The sequence below is a fragment of the Diorhabda sublineata genome, chromosome 7 (assembly GCF_026230105.1).
Source record: "Diorhabda sublineata isolate icDioSubl1.1 chromosome 7, icDioSubl1.1, whole genome shotgun sequence".
Classification (NCBI taxonomy): domain Eukaryota; kingdom Metazoa; phylum Arthropoda; class Insecta; order Coleoptera; family Chrysomelidae; genus Diorhabda; species Diorhabda sublineata.
The window spans coordinates 15714134-15741021 of NC_079480.1; the positions used below are offsets into that span (position 1 = coordinate 15714134).

The window sequence follows — 26888 nt, forward strand, 5'->3', positions numbered from 1 at the left end:
GAAGTTTATACAAAATATTTTACTGATTATTTACTGTCGAAGTTCAAAAACGACATCGAATTTTTATCTCTTAATAAACCGTTTTTTGAAATTAGTTAGGAAACAGAAACGATCAAAAATGGATTAATTATTTGATGTACTCAACATACTGGTCATCACTATTCATATTTTTTTTATACATATATAAAAGTATATCATCAATTTTGTGTATTTTTTTTATTTACTTACGATCGTATGTAACATCTTCTAACTTCTATTTGAGCAAATTACATTACAATGTTATACCGGCATCTATATAAAAATATAATATTAAAATGTTTTTGTTTTCCAAATATAACGTTTAAAATTCAAACTAGCTGTTTAAAAATGACATATTTATATGAAAATCTTCAAAGTTTCTTATCACATTGCGGACGTTCGTTACAACTTTTATAACATCAAAAATTTTATAGATAAATAGAATATGCAATAGCAGATTTGAGATTAAACGCGATTTTCCTCGATGATATAGGATTTATAAACAAGATGAAGCTGTAAAAATTTTATTAACTAATATATAAGATTAATTTTATTGCCAGCTATAAATGGGATCTGTATTAGGCATCTTGTGAAAAAATGTATCTCAAACAACTTGATTTATCGCAAAGAACTGCACTAAGAATCGCTACTGGTGTATTCCGAGTTCGAAGAATTCAACTTAGCATGAACTGGGCAATATCAATTTTGTTAAGTAAAAGTAGAAACAAAAGTTTAGTTCAAGTGGTAAAGTTAGTGGAACAGATCGCAATCGATATTGAAATCTATAAAACTGTACGTTGAAAGTTCAAAAAAATCGTAAGGACCAAATAAATATCGATCGCTCAAGACTAGGAAACACTAAAATCATATCTATTAAATCAAGTATTCAAAAGACTCTGAATTTTCACCAATTCATGAATGTAATCTTCTTCAAGAGAAATTAAATCATTCCAAAGCTTCTCTAACTTGTGGATTCCGTATTTGTCATCAATTGCTTTTGCATTTGAGCTGAATTTCTTACCGACGAGCATTTTTTGAGATCAGCGAATAGCCAGTAGTTACTGTAGGGCTAAATATAGACTATACGGTGGATGGGGAAGCTATTGGAAGTGTAATTTATTCATTTCAACTAATATTGAAATCGACTTGAGCATCGGTGCATTATCTTGGTGAAACGGTGATTTTTTCTTCGATATATAAGGCCGTTTTTGCATTCAAACGAACCAACAACTCTATGTAGTATTCTCTATCGATTGTCTCTTCCTTTTGGAAATAGTTGATGAACAATGTTCCTTCCTCCTCTGTCCATTATCCTCCAAAGGATGGAATGATACCATTTATATTGATTCGGCAGTTGTTTTCACGCTTTTCCATCCTGTTAAATCTATGTTGCCTCATATTTATTAAAATCTACCCATCTTCTAGTTATATGTCCTATTTATTCTGGTTAGTAGCCTTGTACGTGGACCAATTTCTTGTAATACTGATACCTTGATTCGGTGTTGTGTCTATAAACCTACATTTCGAAAGCCTCCCAAAATACTGAAGCCATAACCTCTCCAACTGACTGTTGTGACTTTGGACCTGGTTCACCGGCTGTAGTCCACTCAAATGATGATCGTTTATCACATATGGATGCAAAAAAAACTGATTTATCACGTGTAAACATGTTGTTGTTTTTGATTGATTGTGAGTAAACGCGGCACCCAATTTAAAAAAAACTTTCTGATAATCAAACGTTCAATACACTCCCTTCTGAAACCTAAACAGCCTCAACTATCTCACGCAATTTTAATTTACGATTAGATATAACTATTTCGTGTACTTTTTTGGAATAACCACCTCTATTTGGACGCCTAGAACGTTCACTATCATCGGTGTCTGTTTAAATTGAGCAAACCAATAAAAAATGGTTCTTTTCGATAGAGAAAAGTCCGGATAACATTTTTGAAGCCATTGCTTGTACGATATTTATGTTTTCATCAAGAAACAATCATAAATTAACACACGAGATTGTTTTTAAAGTAGATTCATTTTGAAATAACACGACTTTTTGAGTGATTTAATATATGAATAACATTAATTGATAGTTATACAGCAATTTTAGTGAATACCATCAATATTTGAAGATAAAACTGTTAATTAGTTAATTTCAGATATATCTATAATCCTTTTGGTCTTTAAAAAGATCTTTTGAATCGTTATTTTGATATGCCTAACCAATTAAATTTTAAATGTCTTATTACCTATTTTCAATTGTTAAATAATCGAAATTTATATGGGAGATAAATCATAGTTATTTCGAATTTAAAACAAACACAATATAGATTTTCAAAATTTATTACAAAAAATAGTTACAATATAATTTGAACGGTTGATTTTTGATCGGGTCTAAAAGTATAAGTTGTGTCTTAGCTAAAATAAAATAAAATATAATCAAAAATATTAGTAATAACTCTAATTACGACGAAAAATTTCCAAAAATATATTTTATTTATTTAATATGAAGCAATTTAGAAAATTCGACGAAAGAAAAATTTTATACAGAACGAAAGCTTATATACTTACTCGTTGTTCTCGAAGAGATCTTATCGATGGCCGGTAATCATTATAATGATTAAATAATCTGTTTGTAGACCAATAATAAGGAAACCATACACGTGATCTTCTGGTCCAATCGTCTACCCAAGATATTGGAGGAGCAAATTGATAATTTCTGAAATATTTAGAGTCCGGCCAATAAGTATAGTTGTATCCATGTATAGGATCGTACCTAGTTTCTAGTCTCACCATTTCTTCAAAAAAAAACAATATACATACTTATAAAATCACATGATAATACCGATTTACCAATTTTAGTTACCTGCTATTCCAACAGAGACCACACACAAACACTAAACACTATCCAAACGAATGCATTTATTTTTCAAAAGACGTAAAATTTTAAGTGTGAATTTTTGGATAACGGCCAGTATACATTTTTTTCGTTACAAACTTATTGTATTCCGACGATTGTAATAACCTTAAAATACTTGTAGTTGATTCATATTATATAAATAATGTAGGTGTGTTTATTTTGGGTTATTTTCACAATGAAAATAAGCTTGAAATATTTTTAGAACGCGTCGTGACTCACGTATTTGATTCAGGATTCTTTTGCGATTCCACTAGCACGACATTTATTGAAATAGCTAACTCTGTTTACAGAATTATCAGTTGTATATATTCACGTATGAAACCTCAAAAAACTAAACTTTTATCGACAGTCTACAATTTGAGACAAAAAGCAGCTCTTAGTTACCAAGATACAACCCTCCAATTAATGACAAATCCTTTCGAATAATGTAAATTACGAAAATTCTACTTTTATTTGACAGATTTCTTATTAAATCATCAATTTTATTCTAATATTGGTTTTAAATGATTTTCTTAGTGGAAATGCAATAGAAATCGTGTATATAAGATTGTGGATGAATTGAGTTGACAAACGATTAAAGTAAATCTGTTCTATCTACAGCAAAACCCCAATCACAGATAAAATGATGAGTGCCAGAATTAACAAGCTCGATCGAATGAAGTATAGCCTCGACGAGGGTTTATATGCGGTCACAATAGAAAAATTGTCTTCTGATGAATCTGTTAATCGAAAATTCTACTTTTATTTGACAATTGTAAAAACCGTTAGCTTGCGATTTTAAATTCGAGTGCCTCATCAAATTGTCATCGAAATTTTCAAAACATCTTGCAAATATATATAATTATTAGATTATGAATGAATTGAGATGACAAGCGATTAAAGGAAATATGTTCTATCTACAGCAAAATCTCAATCTCAGATAAAGTGATGAGTCCCCGAATTAAGAAACTCTATCAAATGGAACATAATCTAGACGATTGTTTTTATGCGGCCACAATAGAAAACTTGTCTTTTGATCAATTTTTTAATCGAAATTTCTACTTTTATTTGACAGTTTTTCAAACCGTTAGTTTGCGAATTTTAATTCGAGTGCCTCATCAAATTGGAACCGAAATTTTTAAAACATCTCGCAAATATATGTATATATATATATATATATATATATATATATATATATATAATTATATCAATTACTCATTAATTTTAATGAGACTGTCTTATTTTAATATTGGTTTAAATGATTTTCTTAGTGGAAATGCAATAGAAATCGTGGATATTAGATTGTGGATGAATTGAGTTGACAAACGATAGAGAAAATCTGTTATGTCTACAGCAAAATCTCAATCTCAGATAAAGTGATGAGTCCCCGAATTAAGAAGCTCGATCAAATGGAATATAATCTCGACTAGGGTTTTTATGCGGCCACAATAGAAAACTTGTCTTTTGATGAATTTTTAATCGAAATTTCTACTTTGTTAATATTTAATATAAAAAAGCGACGTAGTTTTATCATTATGATATTACGAAATCTCGTCGAACAAAAATTTACGACACGAAAAGATTAATTATTATGCAATAACAAAAAAATTAATCGGAATAGTCGACAAAAAACTTTGAGAGGATACGTAATATTTTATATTTTCCGGTTATATTATTTTTTCTTTACATGAATTTCAATATTAAATATCCAATAACATTTTAAATATATATCTTTGGAAATTCGTAGTTAAATAAATCGATTTATATAGTTGTTCACCAATAAGTGTGTGTATATTGATATTTTCTCAGCTAAAACAAAAACGTAATTTGTAGAAACATCGTCTAGTGATATGGGTAAATAATTCCAATATCCAAAACGATATTGAAAAAAATTTATTTTTGGTGGCAATAAGTCTTGTAATGATTTATTGTAATTGATAAATCGCGTACCCTTAAATCTCTAAGCAAAAGATTATTCAGATACGTTCTGAATTCTGGTACGGGCAATAACATTGGATAGTATTCCGGCCATTTGCTATAATAATCCAAAGGTCTGTTAATTTTATAATCCGGTATATCTACAGGAACGTATTTTGAATAAGGCCATAAATCGTATCGGTAATAAGGGTCGTATTGCAATCCAAGCATTTCTGAAAATGAATAATTAGATATTCACGAGAAGAATGAATACTAAGGCTACCACCATAATTTTAAAAAAATATTCAATGCTATAATTTCATATGAATTCATTTCAATATTACTTTTTTATATTAAATAGAATACAATCCATGATTAGGTTATAGTTTGTTTTATTTTAATTATTTCAAATTCAATAAAAAACAGGTAAAAGCTACCTAATTTGGCCTTGACCTAATCGTGAAACTTTTTAGTTGATATAAATAGAAAAAAATATATTTATTTGATATTGTATTACTTACTTTTATTATTTAAAGATTAAACAGAAATCACAACGAAACTCAATAGATTAGTCGAGATTTTTGTCGAGAATAAAGATAAAATCTCTAAAGCACTAGACGAGAAATCTTACTGGAAGTTTGCCAGATACCTGCTCGGAAATATTCACATTTGGCAACATAAAGCTTTGGTATAATACTTTTCCTGAAGACGACAACTTCGTTATCGAAACAAACATGTTTGGATATGTGTTTATGAGGATCAATTAGTCATACGAATTACATGAAGAGGGTATCGAACTTATTGAACATCGCTGGGAAAAGCTTATGGAGCTAAAAGGACATAACATCATTTTTTCCGAAATTTTTATGTTTTCCAGTACTTTTGGAACTATCCTCGTAGTTTCGTTTATAAAATAGAGGGTGGAATTTGTTCATAAATGATTAGAGAATATTATCGATGAAACTAGCTTTACATCGAGATTTTTCGTTGGTTTATTATGTTGTGAGAACTTGGTTTTGATTTTTTAAAAAAATGTATTTACTAACAACATGCTGTGAAAATATTGTAAAATATGTGTTTTCACTAATTATTCCATGTTTGTACTGTATCGAATGGATAATGTAATTTAGAATTTGATTCTATATCAAAATTCCGATTCCAAGTAAACAAATTATCAAATTAAATATTCGATCCAAAATACACGAAAGCAATTTATTTGTAAATACAAATTATGATGAAATTGACAAAATTTGAACGCAAATCGCAAATTTTCTTTCTTCTATTCGTGTTTTACCAATAAGTGTGGACGTATTTATGTCTACGAATCTAAAATATTTTCAAAATAATATAAAAACAACTTAAAATCGATTTTTGGAAGCAAAACTTCATTTTTAATGAAAAATAATTATAGCTAGTTCTAATTTAATTATTTTAATATGAGTTTTGCTTTCAATAATCCCAAATATTTCCAAAAAAACTCACCCCCACATCTCTCATAAGAGTATTATTCAAATAGTGCCTAAATTCAGGCATATGTAAGTAAGCTCGATACCAAGAAGGCCATTTATCGTATTTATCTACCGGTCTATATGTATCATAATTAGGAACATATACAGAGTGATATTTCGTGTAAGGCACATGTTCGTAATCGATAATATTGATATAAGGCGGTATATACGGCGTTTGGAGATCGTGTGGTACATTATACATCTAGAATGTGTTAATAATTAATAATAATTGTTTCTTTAATAATAAATTAATATCGAATTTACTATAGACTTCGCAAAACATATAATTATTGGTGATATCACAACATTATTAGTTATAAATTATGTCAATTACAAATTTGAGTAAAATATCAGATTTTATTGAAAACATATTCGATTTATTTCATTCCGACTGCGTATAGAATATACTGCTCAACAATATTATATATAATTACTTACGTTTACTGTTTATTTTAATGATAAACAAGTTTCTAAAATGCAGGCTGCGTGGTTCTGTTAGAAATACCAATGACGATTTTGTGATGATTTTGTTGAAACGTAACAAATATAGAAAATTTTCTGGAACGTCGCCAAAAGAAATTACGGAATTTATAGCTATCATTTTCCACAGCTAGTTCGAAATTTTCATGTACTTTTGAAGATATTTTATTTTATGTTCTGTAATTTGATATAAAAACGAATGAAACGAAAAATTTCGAATTTCAAAACTGGTAATAACGAAAATAAATAATATAAAAGCAAAATCTTGAAGATACAGGTTTGTTCGGTGACAAAAATAAAGAAGAGGAGCTGAATTATATAACGTAAATTTTGTTAAACCAATTTATTAACGTAAAAAATTAATATAATAAAATCAAAACATGTCGAAAATTTTTGTAAATATTTAAAAAATATATATTGTTATTTCGTTGACTTCAAATTTCCATTACGACATATAGATGATGTCTCTGATCTAAAATACAAAAAAAATATACTAATTTTGAGCCAAATTTAAATTATATATTATGGCGTCGTAACTTTTATAAATCCCATTTTACAACTTCAAATTACAGCAGATTATCGTTAATATAATTTTATTTATATTAAATTAATAGCAGATACAATATTAATACTTGTAAGTTTTCTAAATATACTAATAGCATGTTAATAAAGTTTTTGGGGGTTGTTTATTGCTTTGATTGGTTCAAAATTCAATGGGGCATCATTTTTCTTTCACCAACTTTGGCGGATTATCGTTAATATAATTTTATTTATATTAAATTAATAGCAGATACAACCTTAATACTTGAAGTTCTTTAAAATTTACTAGTATCATATTAGCAAGGTTATTTATTACCTGGATTGGTTCAAAATTCAATAAGGCATCATTTTTCCTTCACTAACTTTGGCGGATTATCATTAATATAATTTTATTTATATTTAATTGATAGCAGATACAATATTAATACGTGTAAGTCTTCTAAATATACTAGTAGCATGTTAATAAGGTTATTTATTGCTTGGATTGATTCAAAATTCAAGAGACATTATTTTTTCTTCAATAACTTGGGCAGATTGTCGTTATTATAATTTTATTTATATTAAATTAATAGCAGATACAATCTTAATACTTGTAGGTCTTTCTAAAGTGGTTTTCTCCTGTATATTGAAATTTTATTTTATTTGTATCTTTATTGAGTTAATTTTATGTATGTTTTTTAGTTTTTGCAAGCTTTCGTCTACAATTTGTCTTTCTATTTTTAGTGCTTATAAAGTGGTTTCGGTTACGACGTCATAGTATTAAAAAAATTACTTACACCGGAAAGCTCCTTATGCAAAAATCGCCTATAGGGCCTGTTAGGTAACCAAACCCGGTATCTCCACGGCCAATCAAAATAAAAATCGTAAGGCCGATGAATCTTATAGTCTGGGATAAAGACTGTATTATAAGAATAGTCGTACCCATGTACGGGATCGTATTTAATTGATAACATCTTCTGTAAATATCTTTAATAAGTGAATCGAATTCTCAGTTTAGCAATTTTTATTGCAAATTTTCTAACGACATTTATAATTTTAATACTACAGTATGGTTATTAATAATATTGATGAAACGCATTCGATATTATGTGTTCTATTTTGAATATTTTGACTTACTTATGTTTAAAGACGATACACGAATGACCGCAAAATCGCAACTGACTCAAAATTCTCGGCACTTTATAAATTTTAGTAGAATTAACGAAAATGTTTGTGTATTATAACAAATTGGTGCTCGGCCAAGTCAAAAATCCATGACGCATTGACATGAGAACGAAATAGTTTAAAAATAAATGAAAATTAAGCTTGTCGTTTAAGATATACGTGTATGTCTTAAACGACTTTTTTGAAAAATATAATCAACAAATCCTAATTTAATCTGAATAAACAAATAAATTGCTACCACTTCCATGAATTTCTGGATGATAGCAACAAATGAAATTATAGTTTATTTTGCTTTTCGCCTTTACCATACATACCGTTTCTATACACGCGTGCATAGAAATGTAAACTTTTCACGTCTAATATATTTTTTCGAAAATTATTCATCATTCAAATATGATATTTGAAAGACGATTTAATATGCTTTAATGTGAGTTTAAATGTATGAAAATTCATATCGACTGACTATATTTAACATAATTAAATTAATACAATAAACAAATTAGCTTTTCATTTCTGAATAATTAGTATGATCTAATAACATCTCTCGGAGATTTAATCAATTTAACATCTTCTTCTACTGCAATAATAAACTCTCGAATCGAGTTTGAGATAAAAAGTCAGGCTCGAATTAATCCTTTTACATCATCACATGAAAGTTCTATTGGATATAGGTCGGGATTATATGCTTTATATATTACAAACCAAACCTTGACTCGAAAACGGTCTTCGTCTTACCGTCCACAGACTAATAGTCAGTGGGCCGTTTTCTATGCGCTTAAGTGTGATATTTGATGAGATTCAGGTTGTTATAAGAAAATAACGAAAAAAAATCGGATAATTTTTTTTATTAATACGAATAATTATAATAAACACTTGTAAGGAAGATATTCAAATAGAATTTGTTCTTAAGATTGTCATCTTATGAAATTATTGTTGTTTGTTTTTTTGAAAATAATCATCATAGTGTCAATAAATGAGACGGCGTATCTAAAATGAAAATCAAAGAAGATTATTTGTCTATTATAGTTAATATAAAATGAATTATCATCCAAAGGACAAACTGTATACTTCGAAAAACAAGTAAATATTGAATTTTTTTTTAAAAAATTTCTTGAACCATTTTCGACATATTTTTAATACGAAATCAGTTGTTAGAAATTAGCAGTTTTGATTTATAGGGTAAAATATAAAAAAAAATCAAAAAAATACGAGATATTCACATTTTTACAGTTTCGGCAATATTTTTTCATTAATTTGTCCCTACACAAGACACTGTGAAATTATAAAATACAGGCAATAATTTAGTTTTGTCTTTCAGATGGTAATTTGAATTATTATTTGATTTTACTATTAATATTTTTTATTATTATATAACTTTGAAATAATTATCAAAAAGTTTGAACTAAAAATTCATTTCGATAGTATACTTACTCTTTGTTCTCTAAAAGGTCTCCTTGAGGGCATATAATCGAAATATAACCTCAAATTTTTATACGGATACCAAATCCGAGTACGGAAAGGCCAATTGTAATAAGAACTTTGGTGTCGTTGAATTTTTTCATCACAATAAAATCTATAGTCTGGCATGAATAAATAATTGTATCCTTCGCCAGGATAATATTTAATTTGTAACATTATTTCGTATAGTCCTGCAAAATATATATCCTAACAATTATGACCATATATTTTAATGATTATACTAATCCAAATTTGATTGAAATTCAAATCTTGTTTATGTAATGATACGAACAAATCCGCGATATGTTCCTAAGCCCGGTTCTGTACTTCTATAATGAAACTCTAAAATTCGGCGAAGGCGCGTTTTATATACTTTTTTAAAACCGCGAAATTCAATTCTTTCCTACTACATTATTTATTTATTTGTTTTCTCCTTTTATTTTCTAGAACGTGCTAGAATTTCGTTTGGATATACGAGGTCTGGCTATTAAATAACGAGATTGGTTAAGGTTTCAAACCACTATTATACAAATACCTTGATAGTGACGGAAACGTGTTTTGGGACGTGCATAGACAAGATATATAGATACCCAACGCACTATTCGGTTTTTGCCCACCCGTCTAGGGCGACCTCTAGACACGCATTCTCGTTATTTAATAGCCAAACCTCGTATAAACGAGTTCGTTCGGAAATAGAAAGTAAATTATAGTTAAGTGTTAGTTATAAATTAATTATTATGAGTAAGTATTCAACAAAATTAAGAAAGTATTTTTTGATTTAATTCTGTCAATAATTCGTTGCGATTTTGGTACTAATGAAAATTAGAGCTTCGAAGCGCGGATGAAATGGATTCTATTCAATTTCTGTTTCACACTCATTCTATTGATATTTCCATCGAGTGACAAGGCATTGTCTGAGATTATTCGAGCGTCATGATTCAATTCAGCTCGTAGTATTATAAGGAACTTTGATTTTGAATTTAAACTATGTATAGTAGATTGTATATAATAAAACAAAAATTTAAATTAATCTTATAAATTATCACAACTTATTATTATTTTACTTACTCGGATATATTATATATTCAAACCAGCAAGTGTGAAGTTTTCGCAAACAATAACGTGTATTAACAGTTTCGAATCGTTTTGGATTTTTTCCAATTTCTAAATTTATAATTTGCATTGAACTAGTTAGGTGTGTTATGATTCTAAACTACATTTTTAAACGGCCTATGAACACATTTCTAATAATTTTATTTGATAAATGTTTCTTAATTATTGACGAATGTTTCTATAAAAAAAACATAAAATGAGAACAATCTGTTATATTTATGGACCTGTCGATTTTTTGTTTTTCATTATTTTATTAAATTAATTTTAGGGAATAAATAGTGGGTGGATAGGGATATTATTTTTCACAATAATTGTCGTTATAATTAAAAAAAAATTGTCCTCTTAATAAAATTATTTATTTTTTATAATCATGTTGATACAGACTTTTTTATATTTACGTATATTTCAAGATTATATCCTCAATACTTTTTAACAGTTATATAAGTTATTTCTAACCTAAAAAAGAATCATTTCAGTAATTATTTATCATGACAAAATGATTGTATTGTCATCCAAATATAAAAACGACAGTTTATGAATATTTATTTTCTTTTTGTATATTTCTATTATCATATTTTATATTAGTAATGTATAGTTTCTCAACAACTCTTCATTAACATTGCCATAGGAAGTTTCTACCACACTTAAACGATTTCGTGATTTTCCAAGAAGGAAATGGCTGAATCTAGAAATCAATATCTCTACAATAAACAAAGTTTTCTTGAAATTGAAGCAAACTGGTGTAAGTTTCAAAGAAACATATTCAAGGTCATTGATTCAAAATTTAAGAAGTCTGTTTTAAGAAATTGAAATCGCTACACAAGAAAATTTTTTTAAAGCCTATCAACATTGTCTAAAAACTTTCTTCCCAGAAGTTAGTTGAAAACAAAAAGAAAATTGAACATTCGATATTAAAAATTCCCGATAATTAAATTAAAAAAATGTAAATTAAATTTTTTATTGGACTCACGCGTAATTGTCGTAAAGAGTACTGCGTTGGAATGTATTCTAATAAATGTGAGGGCCAATAATGGGGATACCAATTGCGGTACCTTTCGGGAGCGTAAGGATATTTTTTATCGAAAGTTGTATAATCTAAATAAAATTTCGTAGCCGGTGCTAATAAATACTGATATCTGCTACCGTATTCTGTATCGTATCGTAATTGAAGCATTTTCCTGAAATTTAAATAAATATTTTAAAGATCAGTTGTTTTAAACGAAATAGATACATCCATTAATCTTATTACGTTTTTTATTGTCAACTTACGTATATTATTCGTGATAGATTTACTTTGCACGAGTCACTCGATATTTGTTAAAAGATAGGTGAAAACGGTTATTATATATTTTTGAATACTGGAACGATGCCAATTTCATTTCAAATTCCATACACGTATCTCGAAAATTAACACAAATATTTAAAAAGATTCCCAATAGAAACGCTCAACGACAGACATTTCTATTCATAACACCAAGGACGAATGTTTGTATATTCGCGTCTGTGAATGGCATTGAAAATTTACCAACTACCAAAGTATTTGATACATCTCAAAAATCTTAAGCTTTAGAATTCTTAAATTGCATTTATTTGCTTTCCTTTTATTTGCTTGGGACCCCAAAAGGATCCGGAATCATTTTGGTATATGTAGAACATTCTAGATCCGTTCCAAATTAAATTCTCTAAATTTTGGTTGAATTACTACGAGTTCTGGCTATTAAATAACGAGACTGGTTACGAAAAAGGGTTTTATTATATTATTCAATATCCAACCCTCCCCATTGACCTAATCAGTGTTGGAAGTCTTCTTTGGTGAAGATCTTTAGGAGCTCTGCAGTTTTTTGCTTTGCCGCTTCCATCGACTCAAATCGAGTCCCTTCCAAAGTATTTTCTAGTCTTTCAAGGAAATTTGAGCAAACCCGTTGACGCAAGAGCTTTTGACCAGATTTTTTAGCACCAACTTCATGTGTAATTTCTCGTGTAAAATTTTTACAACCGTTTCTTTATCGGCGTTTTCAGCCTCAGCAATCATCAATTTGATTGATTTTGGTCACTGTTTTCGGAGTTGAAACGGTCACGAGGCTACCTAGGCGCTGGTCATCTTCAATGCTTTCTGGGCCTTCACTAAACACTCAAAAGCACGCGTACCTGATAGAGAATCGTCCCCATAGGCCTCTTGCAACAATAGATATTCATGGGATTCTTAGAAATCGAATTATTCATCACCATTACAAATTTCACGTTCATATTAAACTTTGTAAAATAATTTCTTCTTAGAGCTTATTTCGTATTGCCTATCAAGGGATTTCTAACCAAGCTCTGATTCCAAGTTTAATAGACGGAATTCTATACGTTTCCTGAGATGAAGAAGAATTCCACAAGCGTTATATAAATAGAAAATGTATTAAAAATTTTCATAGTTTTCCTTTCGTTATTTAGTATATAAATAGTAATTAGTTTATAGCTTAGTTAATAACATTCGTATTTTTGTATCAACGACAACCCCATTCACCATACAACAAGAGATGCGAACCCAAGTGAATAAGATCGTGAAAATCTTTGGCTATCTACGGGACCTTATATCGAAAAACAAGTATTTGTTTAACCATAGGAAAATGCACATATATAAACAATTATACAATATTTATTGCTCGTCGACGGTTTCACTGATGAAAAACAAAAACGAAGAACATGATGAAGGCATAGTTTATGAAAATATCAAAGAAATGAGCATAAGAGATAAAATGAAAAGTGAAGATATAAGAGATGATCTGATAATTGAGGTCGAGGCGATAGAATGATGAAAGATCGATCGGCTAAATGCGCAAATAATGAAAAACCAACTTTAAAAAGACCTTCCAAGAAATAGCACGAAAACTGAATATTTACTTCTCCAGAAACTGAATAGTAAAAGAAAAAAACATAACAAAGGGTTTTAGAGTATCAAATTAAAAAGTCGGGACGTATATCTACCAGTTTATTTAATTGATGTGGCTTTAGGAAATAAATTTAACCAATAAAAATTTTTATTTGGCATTATAGTACATTGATTACCATCAAAATATTATTCATATTTTCATTTTCATAACGTAAGACTGTAAATGTTATTTCTAACCTGCAACAAATAAAAAAGATTTTAGTCCATATTTTTTTTATTTGTAACAATAATATTAATTTCTTACCCTTAATTTTCTCAAATGGTGTTCAGTAGGCCATACATTGAACATATGTGATGGCCAGTAACCTTTTATCCAATAATACGGTCTCAAAGACCAATACATTCCTCTATTATCATCGTAATAGTTTTTACTATCGGGATAATAAATCATTCTACTACCAAATAAATAATCATATTTCAGTTTCAACATAATCGTTAAATATATCTGAAATATGGACAAATAAAATTATTAACAAAGTTAATTATAAAAATAACTGGAAATTAAGATGAATTGCAAGACAAATCATCACATATGGGGCAGTGGTTTGAGGTACTACAACTAGTCTGAATACCACAATCTCTAGAAGGTACAAAGATTGGTTTGCCTATTGAGGACTTGAAATCCAGTCCAACAGCTGCACTAGAAGTAGTTCTAAATCTGCCACCTTTCCACATAGTTAGACAAATAATCAATTAGAATGTTTACATACGGAATCATCAAAGAATTATCAACCCAGGACGTTGCATCGAAAGAGTTTAGCTTTGAGAAAAAGCTCACCTCAATAATAAACTGTAAAAGTGAATTGGATCAAAACACCACACAAAAAATGAACACAATTGCCATTAAATGGTATACGGATAGATCAAAAACAGTAGATTGAACTTGAATAAGAATTTACGTATCTAGAACCAAACATTCTAAAAACCTGGGCAGGGCCATAAGCATTTTTCGATCAGAAATTAATGCAATTTAAAAGAGTGTTCAGTTCAATCTAAAGAGATCATCATCCTGTCCGATAGTCAAGCAGTCACTAGAGCTCTAAGTTCCAATATCATAAAATCCAAACTCGTTGTTTCCAAGACTCTTCTTGGAAACAACAACCAGAATAGATCTGCTGAATGTATCAACCTAAGTAAAAGTAATCTACAAATACTAACAGGTGTTCTATCGAAAGACCGGAAGATGTTAAACCTAGTAGATAATGCGGCGTGAAGATTTGAAGGAACTCCAAAGCACTACATTTGGAAACGCTTGAAATAAAAGACAAAGATCTCTGGGAATTAAAGCCATCCCACATTCTAGACTCTTTAAGAGGAGTGGATCAGGTGTAAACACTGGGTTTTTCATTATAGCAGTAAGATAAGGGAACGATCTTTTGGGCCGCAGATGAATTTAATAATAAAATATTTGATGATGTCAATAAAGACTGTATAGTTGAGATATTAATATGGGAAAGTGTAGTTTAACAAATCCAAAAATATGTTAAAAACAGTTGCATAAAAGCAATGCAATGAATAATTCAATAGACTTTGAAACATATACAGATTGTCCTACGAATGGGATAACTACCAAAGATTCTTCAAATAAAATTGAAATTAAATCATGGAGGATACAACAGATTTCATTATATTTTAACAATGAATGTTTTAATGAAATTTCGAAATATTAAATCTGTTATTAATTATCTTTTAGTATACTTACTTTCTATGAAGGATCGTTCTTTACACAATCACTTCTAATTATTGTTTGAAACAAAAGTTTCTGTCTCAAATATTATAAATTCTGTTGGAAAACGTCAGAGAATTGTTGCCAAAAATTAAAATTAATTTTGACAAATACGAATATACGAAGTTAACATACATATAAGCTTGTCCTAATGTTTAAAATTAATAAATTATGTAGTTGATACTACTAGGCAAGTTTCCAAATAGAATTATCACATAGTTATTTTTTTCGACTTGCCATTATGTCTCTCTTGATAAAAAATTAACGTTTCGACGTATTTCAGCGTTTAAAAGTGTCTAAAAATGCGGATATTGGTACTGCCTGTTTTTATTATTATATTGTTACTTTTTGACTATTATTCTGCCCGTCTTGAGTATTTAATGTCACAAATTAAACTCGAAAGTCCCCTTAATCAGCATATTTATAAATCCACCGTTTTTGGTCCTGGCACTTAATATGAAAAAAGGATAAAATAATAAATAAAACGACAAAAATATTATAAATAAATATTTATTCTAATTTTAAGATATAAATATAAGGATTAATTTTTATGGAAGGATGGAATCTGTCCAATACAAATTGTTATTTACCTGGAATGAAGATTATATCAAACGCGATCATTTTTATATTTTATTCAAGTTATTTAATTATTATATTATTACTTACCCTAACCGTAGAGAAAGCCCTTTCGCTAGGTACATCCTTTAAATAATGCCAATATGAATGATAGCTGGGCCAATATTCCGGATACCACTCTCTACCAGTAATGGGCCAGTCTTGATGGAAAGTTAGGGGTCGGTAGATTTTGTAATGATAAAAAAATTTCGCGTCGGGCCAAAACGAATATTCGTATCCCGATATCGGGTTCCTAAGATACGTAAGCATGTTTCTGGAAGTGAATCTATTTATATTAATCGATAAGGAAATGATGTAAAGGATCAATAAATATGGAAAATCTTACCTGTTATTTTTAAAACTCGAAATCTAATTAAATATCACAGTTATCTTGTAGTGTTTCTGGCACTACCACAAATTTTTCTGCGCTCACCTGGATCTTCCGATAGATTTTAAACAATATCATATTGGGAACGATCCAATTTTCCGACACAATTTGGGCACCGAGTAAATATAATTAATTCTTTTTAAATTTAATGTTATGAATCATAGTTGTTGTTGAATAATATCCCCCCAAACGATATTTATTTTTAGGATTATTACCTGTATATTCGCGTATATTCAAAACAAGATTTATCATAGCCAAAAGTTTCCATTCAAATAGTAAAAAAAGTAGTTTTGATGTATTATATACGAGTAGTATAGTATAATTTATCTACGACGCGGTTAAATAGATTTTGAATTATGAAAAGAGTTGAAATTTAGGGTTAAAGAGGAAAAGGAAACGGTACGATATGATTTAATTCATTTGGGAGTTAAAAGTAAGAAATAGATAGAAAGCAGATGTTGTAATTTTAATATTTCTACCACTCATCGATATACAGGATGTCCCACGACGAGTTAAAACTATCTGTATATGGCAAAATACTTAAAGTAAAATCGTGAAAATTTCTACGTTTGGGTTTTCGACTGTAGCTTTGTTATTTTAAATAAAACACCTTGTATATTACATTTTTGAAATCTACGTAAAATTTTAGTATACTTTTGTTTAAAAACTTTTTCTAAAAATACATACTTTTTGAGTTATTAATTTTTTTGTTAAAAATTTGATCGTTACAGACCTTTATAAATTATTTTTTTACGAGAATACCCTTAAAGATATAAAAATGGTTTCTATTCGGTTTCTTTTAGCAAAGTCAAACGTATTTGAATCTATGTCGAAAAATTTTTTATTCTATACAGGGTGCGTATAAAAAGTGTTCAAATTTTAACTTCATAAATATCAAATTTCTTCATTTTTTTAAATAAAAACACCCGGTTTTTTCTATTTTAATACATTCAGGGTAAAAAATAAAACAAATATATGTATATTTTACTAAATGTTACCGTTATCCAGATATTAAATGTTTTCTGTGAATTTTTAGAGATGCAGGTGTGTGCTAAATTTTATTTCTTCGAGCACTAAGAAATAAAAAAGTATTTTTCTTTATTTAGTTAATTTAATATATGGTTAACGGTAAGGTTTAGGTATAGGAAAACTTACTTGAATTTGTCTTATTTTTTACCCCTGAATGCATTAAAATAGAAAAAAATAAAGAAATTTGATATTTATGAAGTTAAGCTTTGAATACTTTTTATACACACCCTGTATAAAATTTAAAATTTTTCAGAATAGATTCAAATACGTCTGACCTTGCTAAAACTAACCGAATAGAAATCATTTTCATATCTTCAAGGATATAATCATTTATAAGGGTCTGCAACTGCCAATTTTTTTACAAAAAAATTAATAACTCAAAAAGTATGCATTTTTCGAAAATCGTTTTTAGATAAAAGTATACTAAAATTTAAGTAATTTCAAAAATGTATCAATATACAGGGTGTTCCGTTCAAAATAATAAAGTTACAGTCGACTTCCGGCAGAACCATATTTGAAAATATATTAGTTAAAAAAATCGTATCCGAAAACCTAAACGTAGAAATTTTCATGATTTTACTGTAAGTATTTGGCCATATAAAGATAGTTTTAACTCGTCGAGGGACACCCTGTAGATTGTTTCCTATGGTTCCCATAATAATTTAAATATATTTAAAGAAAATTCAATTAAAACCTTGTACAACAGGTTTAATTTTTTTTAATACTCTGTCGCTATTAAAGCAACTATTCGTTACACAAAACTGATGATATAGGTGGTGTATTGAAGTGTATAAAAATTGAAATCTTACTAAAACACGAATGTAAAAAAAAATGTATAAAATAGTATGATTGTCCTTTAAATTCCCGGATTTAATCTCAATTACTAGTAAATTCCCGTTCTCATCAAACTTTTATAGTATTTTGGAATATATTCAACGGAAATATCAATTTGAATACACTGAAAAAAATGTTTCGTCATCATTCGGTACTCACTCGCAAATTATCGATTCGGTTTTCGAGTTCGCTAAAATCGTAGTCCAAATTCCTAACGTAAGGCAAATAAGTTGACCAATAGTAACTAGGCCAATCGGTGTTCGAATAGTAGTTCCTCAAATAGTTTGTAAGATAAGTCCTGTATAACGGCCAATACGAATAGTATTCCTTCGGAAACGAATAGTACCACCGGTATAACTTCGGGTAAGAGGACGATGAAGATATGTTGGTGGAGTAGTAGTCAGATCCCGTTATTGGGTAGCTTACATAGTAAGTCCGCTGTAATAAAAGAGGAGATTTACTACGTTGCAGAAAGGAGAGGCAATATCGTAGTCGTATTAGTATAATGAGATATCTGTAGAAACACAACAATAAACAAGATGTAGATAAGAAATTTATCGAAAAAATTATTCAATTAGGCATTTGATTTTTGAGAATTTACAATCGAAATATATCAGAAGCTAAGACAAACCCAGGAAATTGATTATAGACGATAACTGATATAAAGTAACTTTGATTTCTTTTTCAGACTTTTTTCTTACAATTTTCTAAATATAGATGAACTTTTGTGATTATTCTAAACAATTAACATAATGAAACACTACTAAACTAGTAGGAGGGTATATGGTAATGATAGTTAGTATATAATTACAGCGTGCTAAGATATTCATTCATAAACAAAATGTTTCTTAACAAAACATTTATCTGTTTAGGGAATTATTTCAGGTCATGTATTTTCCATCACGAAAACTTAGTTTAAACAAAATATCATTGCTATTTTAGGGTATATTCTAATTTTGTGTGCCTTCAAATCGATTCTCGAAGGAAACTACTACGTTAGAAATAAATAATTGACTTTTGATACTAGACAATACTTAATACAAGTTACTGAAAAATATAATTTCAATATTTATTAAATTCTGATAATTTTTAAACAAACGAGCAGGTCAAAAGAAGTATGTAAGATTTTAGTCGAAGAGTTTGAATTATTTGGTTACCATTTCAAAAGCTCAATACTTGTGCTAAGTACAACCCTGTTCTTTGTCGAAGTAATTAAGATATATATGAATTCAGTGACTAATTTTCGATATGTGTACAAAAATTCTGGATTACGAAAAAGACACATAGAGTTTTGTTTATAAGAACGACAAAAAGTATTAATGAAAAAAATCTTCCAACTAATTTTAATAAATCGTAGACGCTTATTATTTGAATCGATTACTGACAAAAAGTTATCAACGAATATTTTTTTATATTAATATGCATCTACAGAGTGTCGGGTTTATATTTACGTGTTAGAAGTAGATCTTTATTTGTGAAGTAGAAAAATTACGAATTTTAGAAAACGTAAAATAAAACGATTTTTAAATCTTTGCAATACATTTACAACATCCCTGATTGCTCAGTTTTCCTTATTTCTGTGATAATCTTTTAATTCCCGAATATTGGCAGGGTTTGTTTTATAAACGATGTTTTTTAAATGACCCCACAAGAAATAATCTCTCCCTCACCCTCAATGAAAAAAGGACTAATTATTTTGTCGCCTATTATTCGGTTTTTCGGGATATTGGGTTATTGGATTCACGCATCCAACGAGGATTGTTACGTGAACAGTATCAATAATTTACATTCCCATTAATACAAAAAGTGGCCTTAAAAAATTTGGATAGTTTTGTTTGTCACATTTTAAATCTGCAAACTCTTCGCGTCTATCAAAATCGTCATCTGACAACTGTTGAACAAACGTTGTATGGATTTTCATTAGTTCCCTAACAAGACACAAACATCTAAAAATTTATTTTCAGTTAATGAAGTTTTTCTTCGTCTTGATTTGGATAAATCTTTTACCGAACAAGTTTCGTTTTTAAATATACCGATAGTAAATCTTGTGGGAATTCGGTTAGGATATAAATTATTAAAGATATTACAAGTTTCTTGTTGACTTCTACACCTATCACCATATCCTAATATTATTTCTTAAGGATTTCGAAAAGCGAAAAATATACAGGGTTATCTATTTGAAATTACAAAGTTCATTATTTTTCCGGAAAAAGGAAAGATCTGGCAACGATGTCAATACCACCATAATACCGGTCGGATCAGAAGATCCTTATAAACAAAACAATGAAACTCACTTTGTATGTTATATGGTTATGAATGAAGCTTTTTTGAAGTGAACACAAAGACTTATTATTATATATGAAAAGTTATCGATGTATTTGGTGTCGAAGAAAATTCTCTGTCTGATTATATGTAGATATTGTATACTTTGGTACCCGCACATATATAATGTATCCAAGTGTATCGAAATCCACGTTCTTTGTAGTTGTAGGCCTCATCACGCAGTGGCAAAGATTACGTCAATGCAAAGAACGCTTCCAAGAAGAAAATTAATTCATTTATTAAGGTAGGTTTTTATACCATAAAAACCGTCATAAAATTGAATTATGATATTCTATAAGAATAGGTTTTATTATTCTGAGATACACAGTATTTTTAATAAATTTTCAAACTAATCATTTAAATTTTATAATTAATACTTTGGTAATTTCCTGCAGTGGATTGGTATCCCTGAATACCAGTTTCATTTTGGAAGTTGACTGGACGTTGTGTGAGGTTATTTCAATTTTTAAATATTAGTCATGGAATAAATGAATGAATAGTTCAATATATTGAAATTTTTATGTTATATTTTTAGAGTGAGAATAATCATTCTAATGGTGTATTCAACAGACACATTCCACTTACAGGATGAGATTTTTCTGATTCGAGCAAACGTTTAAGTTGAAATAATATTATCAACTGTCAAACGTAAATCAGTGCTACCAACGACTATCTACGTTATGGTGTAATTTCCCTAATTTACATTTTTAACCATTTTTCTATAAATAAATAATATGAATACAAGCCGAAACAAGAAAACAATATAAAAAATAAGTGACAAAAGGCAATTCCCGCATTCGTTTTGAAACTCTTGCTGTAATGAAAAACCATTTTTTAGAAACATATAATAGTGACACATGATAATTAAAAAATTAGGGCTACAGAGATTTCATTATTTTATTATACACAAAGAGGATTATTTTTCGGATTGTTCGTTCTGGAAAAGAGCATAGAGATTATTCGTATTTCTTAAATATAAAGAGAAAGCCCTAAGGCAGCTGATGTTCCTTGCGTTCCATTAACCAGGTATATCTTCTGGAAAATTAATGGAATAAACGGCTCGCGAAAGAATAAATATGAAGTAGGAATATAAATAAAATTATCTGGTTTTCTTCCTTAAAGACGGATGGAAATTTTATTCCATATCATAAAATTATTGGAAAGTGCAAATATCCATTTTATAAAATGACATTATCGCTATAGAAAGCAATAAAAATAATACGGATACGTAGTGAATAGAAAAATATTTTGTAGTAATAAAAAATTCTTAAGTTGGAAGTTATAATTTTCATTTTTATTATCAATTTCCCACCCCCAATACATTTCGCATGAACAATTAGCTAGTTTCAGATTTGTAACATGATATATGATACATGGAATGTAGAATATATCCCGTGAGACATGAATCGTAATACTTTTAATGAGGATGGCCCCAGGAGTACCGCGCACAACAAAGAAAACAAACAAAATTTTGGGAAAAAATATATTTATTCTTCTTTTAGCTAATAGAAATCGTGAAGCTCTTCAAAATAGCCATTAACACTTCATTGTTGGAAAATTTTTGTCCACCGAACTATTTCTTCTAGTCTGGGAACAGGATATTATCCGAGGGGGCTAAATTTGGCAAATAGAGAGCACGAAGTAGCAATTTAAACTTTTAAGTAATTAATTTTGGCCATTGCAATAATGGACATGTGAGATGGTGCATTGTCTTGATTAAACAACACTTTTTTCTTAACCAAACGGTTAATTTCTTCGCTCAAACGTTGCAATAACACTCGCTATTGATAGTTTTTCCTTTCTCAAAATAGTCAATGAAAATTATCACACGCGCATCCCAAAGAACCGACGCCATAACCTTAACTACAGATGGAACAATCTTTGCTCCCTTTGGTGCCGGTTTTCCCTTTTCAATCGATTGTTTTGATTGTTATTTTGTATCAGGTGTGAAGTGATGGAACCACGTAATGAAACGGCCCAAAAATTTATGTGAAACATTGCCAATCACTCGATGGAAACATCTTCACCATGGTGTGTTTGTTCCATTGTGAGCAAACGCAACGCACAGCTTTCTCATGTCCTAATTTCCAGCCAAAATGCGATTTACCTCCTTTATAAAATGCCTACAATGTCTGCCAGTTCCACTTTGTGGATTTTCTTCGATATTTCTGGAGTCGTCACTTGGTCAACTATTTGTCTTCGAAGGTCGTACGGTCTCGTCTAAGCTTTGCTACTTTACAAATTTACTGAAAACGTTCACTACTGATGACTGGCAAACGACGTGGTGTCTTCAAACTATTTTTTGGTATTTTTTAAAAAAAAATACCGACATCTCTATGTCGGGACAGGTACTTCTGGTACGATCCTCGTTTGATTATATTTTTAAAACACGAGAGGTGGAGCATAAGACATGACAAATCACAAAAGGTTTATTTTAGATTAATAATTTAAAAAAAATTGTTGTATAGAAAAATTCTAATAAATTGATCATATCAGGTTATGTAAGTTGTAGGAAGCTGGAAATAATGGACGTAGGAAAGAAAAAAAAATGTAGAAAAAGGAATAAGGGGGAATAAATAGTTTTGAAGACGGTAATAATTGTACTCGAAACGTCGTATATATATATATAAATATATATATACAAATATAATTATATTGATAGAACGTTCTTATTTGACTGAATATTTCAATTTTCTTCAAACCAAAAATCGGCTGAGCGTGCATGTTGTTAGGCTTATCAAAAATAAGTTGAAAAAACAAAAAAGCATATTGCGCTGATGAGAGGAATTCAAGCGGTGAATACAATAAAAAAATTTTAAAAAACGAAGTGTCAGTATAAATTCGCAAGTGCAAAAATCGAGCTCAAAATTTTCACGTGACTTGGTCACTATAGTAAACGAGATCATTCTACTATTAACTAAAATCGTTATTATATCAATTATGAAGTGAGATACCATTTAATTGAAAAATAAAATGAAGAATTTACAAGAATGTAGCGTTTTCGATAAAACGCCCGATCTCTATTATATCGAGCATTCAATATTATGGAAAATGGGACAAAACAAATCGAAAGACGAACAACAAACTCCCAGATATTTATCGGTTATATATAAAAAAAAGACACAGACCAAATCACGTTTTTTCTAGAATCTGGATAAATTTGAAACAAATTACATGAAATATATTTTTGTTTCGAATTAATCGAATGAATTTTCAATTTATGTCGTAGTTTTTAATGCTTTCGAAGAAAAATATCGAAAATGCTTAATTTCTAATTATATTGATGGGTCTATAACTTAATTCGTGCGGTTTGATAAAAGATGGCGTATAATATTACATCGTTCCAATATTCCGAACCCGCTTTGGAAAGCTACTTTTATTGTATGTCTTTACACTAAATTTCATTCATTTGAAACGTTAAAAACAATAATTTTTTTCACTCAAATATGTCGAACTTTGTTCCTGATGAAGTGTTTTGGCGAGGAGTTCTTCTTCATTACTTCAATATAAAGAAAAATGCTGTCGAAAGTCATCGTATTTTGGTGGAGATTTATGCTCTAGCTGAATGAACGTGGTTTGAACGTTTTAAAAGTGGTGATTTTGTCTTGGAAGACGATGAACGTCCTGGGCAGCCAAAAAAGGTTGAAGATGAAGAACTGAAAGCATTACTAGATGAAGATTGTTGTCAAACACAAGAAGAGCTCGCAGAATCTTCGTGTGTCACTCAAGCAGCCATTTCAAAACATTTAAAATTAGCTGGATGTATTCAAAAGCAACTGGGTTCCGCATGAACTCAAGCCGAGAGACGTCGAAAGACAGATTTGCATGTCCGAAATGCTGCATTTTTGCATCGAATTGTTACTGGTGATGAAAAATGGATCCATTACGACAACCCAAGCACAAAAAATAATATGTCAAATCAGCCAATTCAACGGCAAAGCTGAATATCCAAGGTGATGTTCTCTATTTGGTGGGATCAGAAGGGTGTGCTGTATTATGAGCTGCTAAATCCGGATAAAACCATCAATAAAGAACGCTATCGAGAGAGCAGTAGCCGAAAAAGAGAATATGCGAGGCAATGATTTTTCATCATAACAATGCTCGGCCCCACGTTGCTATTCCGGTTAAAAACTATTTGGAAAACAGTGGATGGGAAGCTTTACATCACCCGCCTTATAGCCCAGACCTTGCCCCTTCTGACTACATTTGTAAAACGGTTTACATCAGAGAAAGATATCAAAAAATGGTTTGATTCATTCTTGGCTGTCAAGCCAGAGCAGTTCTTTTGGGATGGGATCCAAAAATTACTAGAAAGATGGGAAAAGGTCATAGCTTCAGATGGGCAATACTTTGAATAATACTATTGTACATGTTTTTCTTAAATAAACGTTCAAATTTGGAAAAAAACTCACGAATTAAGTTATAGACCAGAATAATTGACATTTCCAATAAACTTTCTATTTAAAATAATTGTTTTTGTACTTTGAAATTAAGTAAAAGTAGCAAAGAAGTACAATTCTCCAGATTCTTTTAAAAAATATTTTCATCGTACCAACTTGAAAGAAATTGCTTAGATCTTCTTCTCTTCAATATTTTATTGTTATATACCTCAAAAAATAATAATAGTGTGGATTCGAATAGTAATGAAAACCTTTACAGTTCGGCCAAAATTATTGTTTTTTTCATAATAAACTACTAAACAATTTCTTAAATTGGCGACATGTCCTTTAATTTATATTATTTCTTTATTCTTACCACAGCCGAATTAGAGTTGAGGTAGCGATTTGTCGCGGAATAACCGTTCCAAGGTCGAAGTTTACTTTCTATGCGGTCGTATTCGCGTTGAAGGACACTGGGCCGCGTCGCCCATACTTTCGGCGGAGCAGTCACGACCGTCAACCTTTTGTGCCCCACATACGGTACTATACGATCGTACGTATAAGTCACGTGTACCTATAAATAAATAACAAAAAAAATATACCCACTTATTCTTTAAAAATATACGGAATTTTCAAAAAAAAATGCATCACCATATAACAACAAATATAAACTGACGTTCAATCGAACGCATTCCATACGTCGTTGGTTCTTAAAGAACTTCATCCTTAACTGTAGATGACTGGTCTGAGATTTGATCAAAAGAGAATACCAAACGTCTTGAGCTAGCGCCACAAAAGCCAGAAGCTGTCTTTACGACACACCTAGGTATTTACCTAGTCACGAAACTTTAAAAAGTAAAATAAAAGCAGAGAAAAGTCTTTCAGCTCTGACGAGTATAACGCCAAACATTAGCAGTCCTAGAGCATATCTAATAGGAAAATCCTTTTGAGCGTGGCCATAGACAAACTGTCTACGAAAGAAAAACTTTTAATGCTAAGCAGATACGACTACAGAAGAAGATGATTATTCGCATATGTAGCGTCTACCGGGGGAGCAGAAGCTGCAAGTAAAAGAATTAGGTACAAAGGACTGTCTAAGGCTGAGGCAAGATATTAACCAGAGGTGACAAACTTTATGGTACAATATAATATATGGCCGATTCATTCCTGTTATCGAAGTTTGGATGAACAAGAAACTTATGTTATCGAAAGTATCTTTATATCAGACGGATATCGGATACTTCTAAATGCACCAAGTGCAGTGAGGTATACCACACCTAGTAGAGCTTTTCCACTGCTCCAGGTGTAAAGAAGTGTATACCCAGAAACGAAGATGTAGTTTTACCAGCATGATGGAAAGCTTGTTAGAATAAAAGGAGTCCTGGAATTACACCTATGATATAATAGAAACCAAAGAGAAAGAGAGTAGGAATTCAGCGGGATTTTAGTCTATAAGAGTCCGACGACACGACGGGTGAACATGAGGAATTCCCTTCGTACAGGAAAAAAAGAGCTTACCCTTCTCGAGCTCAAATTAAGTGAGTACTGATGATAAATTGTAAA

The 26888-nt window shown here is 29.9% G+C and overlaps 1 protein-coding gene and 5 long non-coding RNA genes across 16 annotated transcripts in view; all 6 read right to left on the reverse strand.

The window, feature by feature from the left end:
• Positions 1 to 26888, reverse strand: part of LOC130446285 (uncharacterized protein CG45076-like) — a 47231-nt gene that overhangs the window by 13496 nt on the left and 6847 nt on the right. For 6 of the 10 annotated variants that reach the window (XM_056782434.1, XM_056782439.1, XM_056782433.1 and 3 more), the window contains exons 3-4: positions 25702 to 25899; positions 18784 to 19062 (exon numbers count right to left, since the gene is read on the reverse strand). In XM_056782434.1, the coding sequence (XP_056638412.1) occupies positions 18784 to 19062; positions 25702 to 25899 (477 nt within the window). The remainder of the gene's footprint in view (positions 1 to 18783; positions 19063 to 25701; positions 25900 to 26888) is intronic. The other 4 variants (XM_056782441.1, XM_056782443.1, XM_056782440.1 and 1 more) reach the window with 1 other exon arrangement.
• Positions 311 to 6991, reverse strand: LOC130446288 (uncharacterized). 2 transcript variants are annotated; one of them, XR_008910129.1, is made up of 7 exons: positions 6778 to 6991; positions 6314 to 6541; positions 5353 to 6157; positions 4865 to 5064; positions 2869 to 4723; positions 2587 to 2813; positions 311 to 2433 (listed from the first exon to the last, which is right to left on the reverse strand). It is a non-coding gene; the product is annotated as an uncharacterized LOC130446288 (long non-coding RNA). The 2 variants fall into 2 exon arrangements; XR_008910128.1 differs by having other exon boundaries at positions 2324 to 2433; positions 2882 to 4723; positions 6778 to 6988.
• On the reverse strand, positions 7132 to 8632 carry LOC130446289 (uncharacterized). Its single transcript, XR_008910130.1, has 3 exons — positions 8476 to 8632; positions 8136 to 8315; positions 7132 to 7291 (listed from the first exon to the last, which is right to left on the reverse strand). It is a non-coding gene; the product is annotated as an uncharacterized LOC130446289 (long non-coding RNA).
• On the reverse strand, positions 9333 to 11202 carry LOC130446290 (uncharacterized). Its single transcript, XR_008910131.1, has 3 exons — positions 11050 to 11202; positions 9955 to 10172; positions 9333 to 9510 (listed from the first exon to the last, which is right to left on the reverse strand). It is a non-coding gene; the product is annotated as an uncharacterized LOC130446290 (long non-coding RNA).
• On the reverse strand, positions 11429 to 15871 carry LOC130446286 (uncharacterized). Its single transcript, XR_008910126.1, has 5 exons — positions 15735 to 15871; positions 14277 to 14477; positions 12364 to 14209; positions 12065 to 12272; positions 11429 to 11550 (listed from the first exon to the last, which is right to left on the reverse strand). It is a non-coding gene; the product is annotated as an uncharacterized LOC130446286 (long non-coding RNA).
• Positions 16253 to 16865, reverse strand: LOC130446287 (uncharacterized). The gene is made up of 3 exons (XR_008910127.1): positions 16720 to 16865; positions 16425 to 16647; positions 16253 to 16348 (listed from the first exon to the last, which is right to left on the reverse strand). It is a non-coding gene; the product is annotated as an uncharacterized LOC130446287 (long non-coding RNA).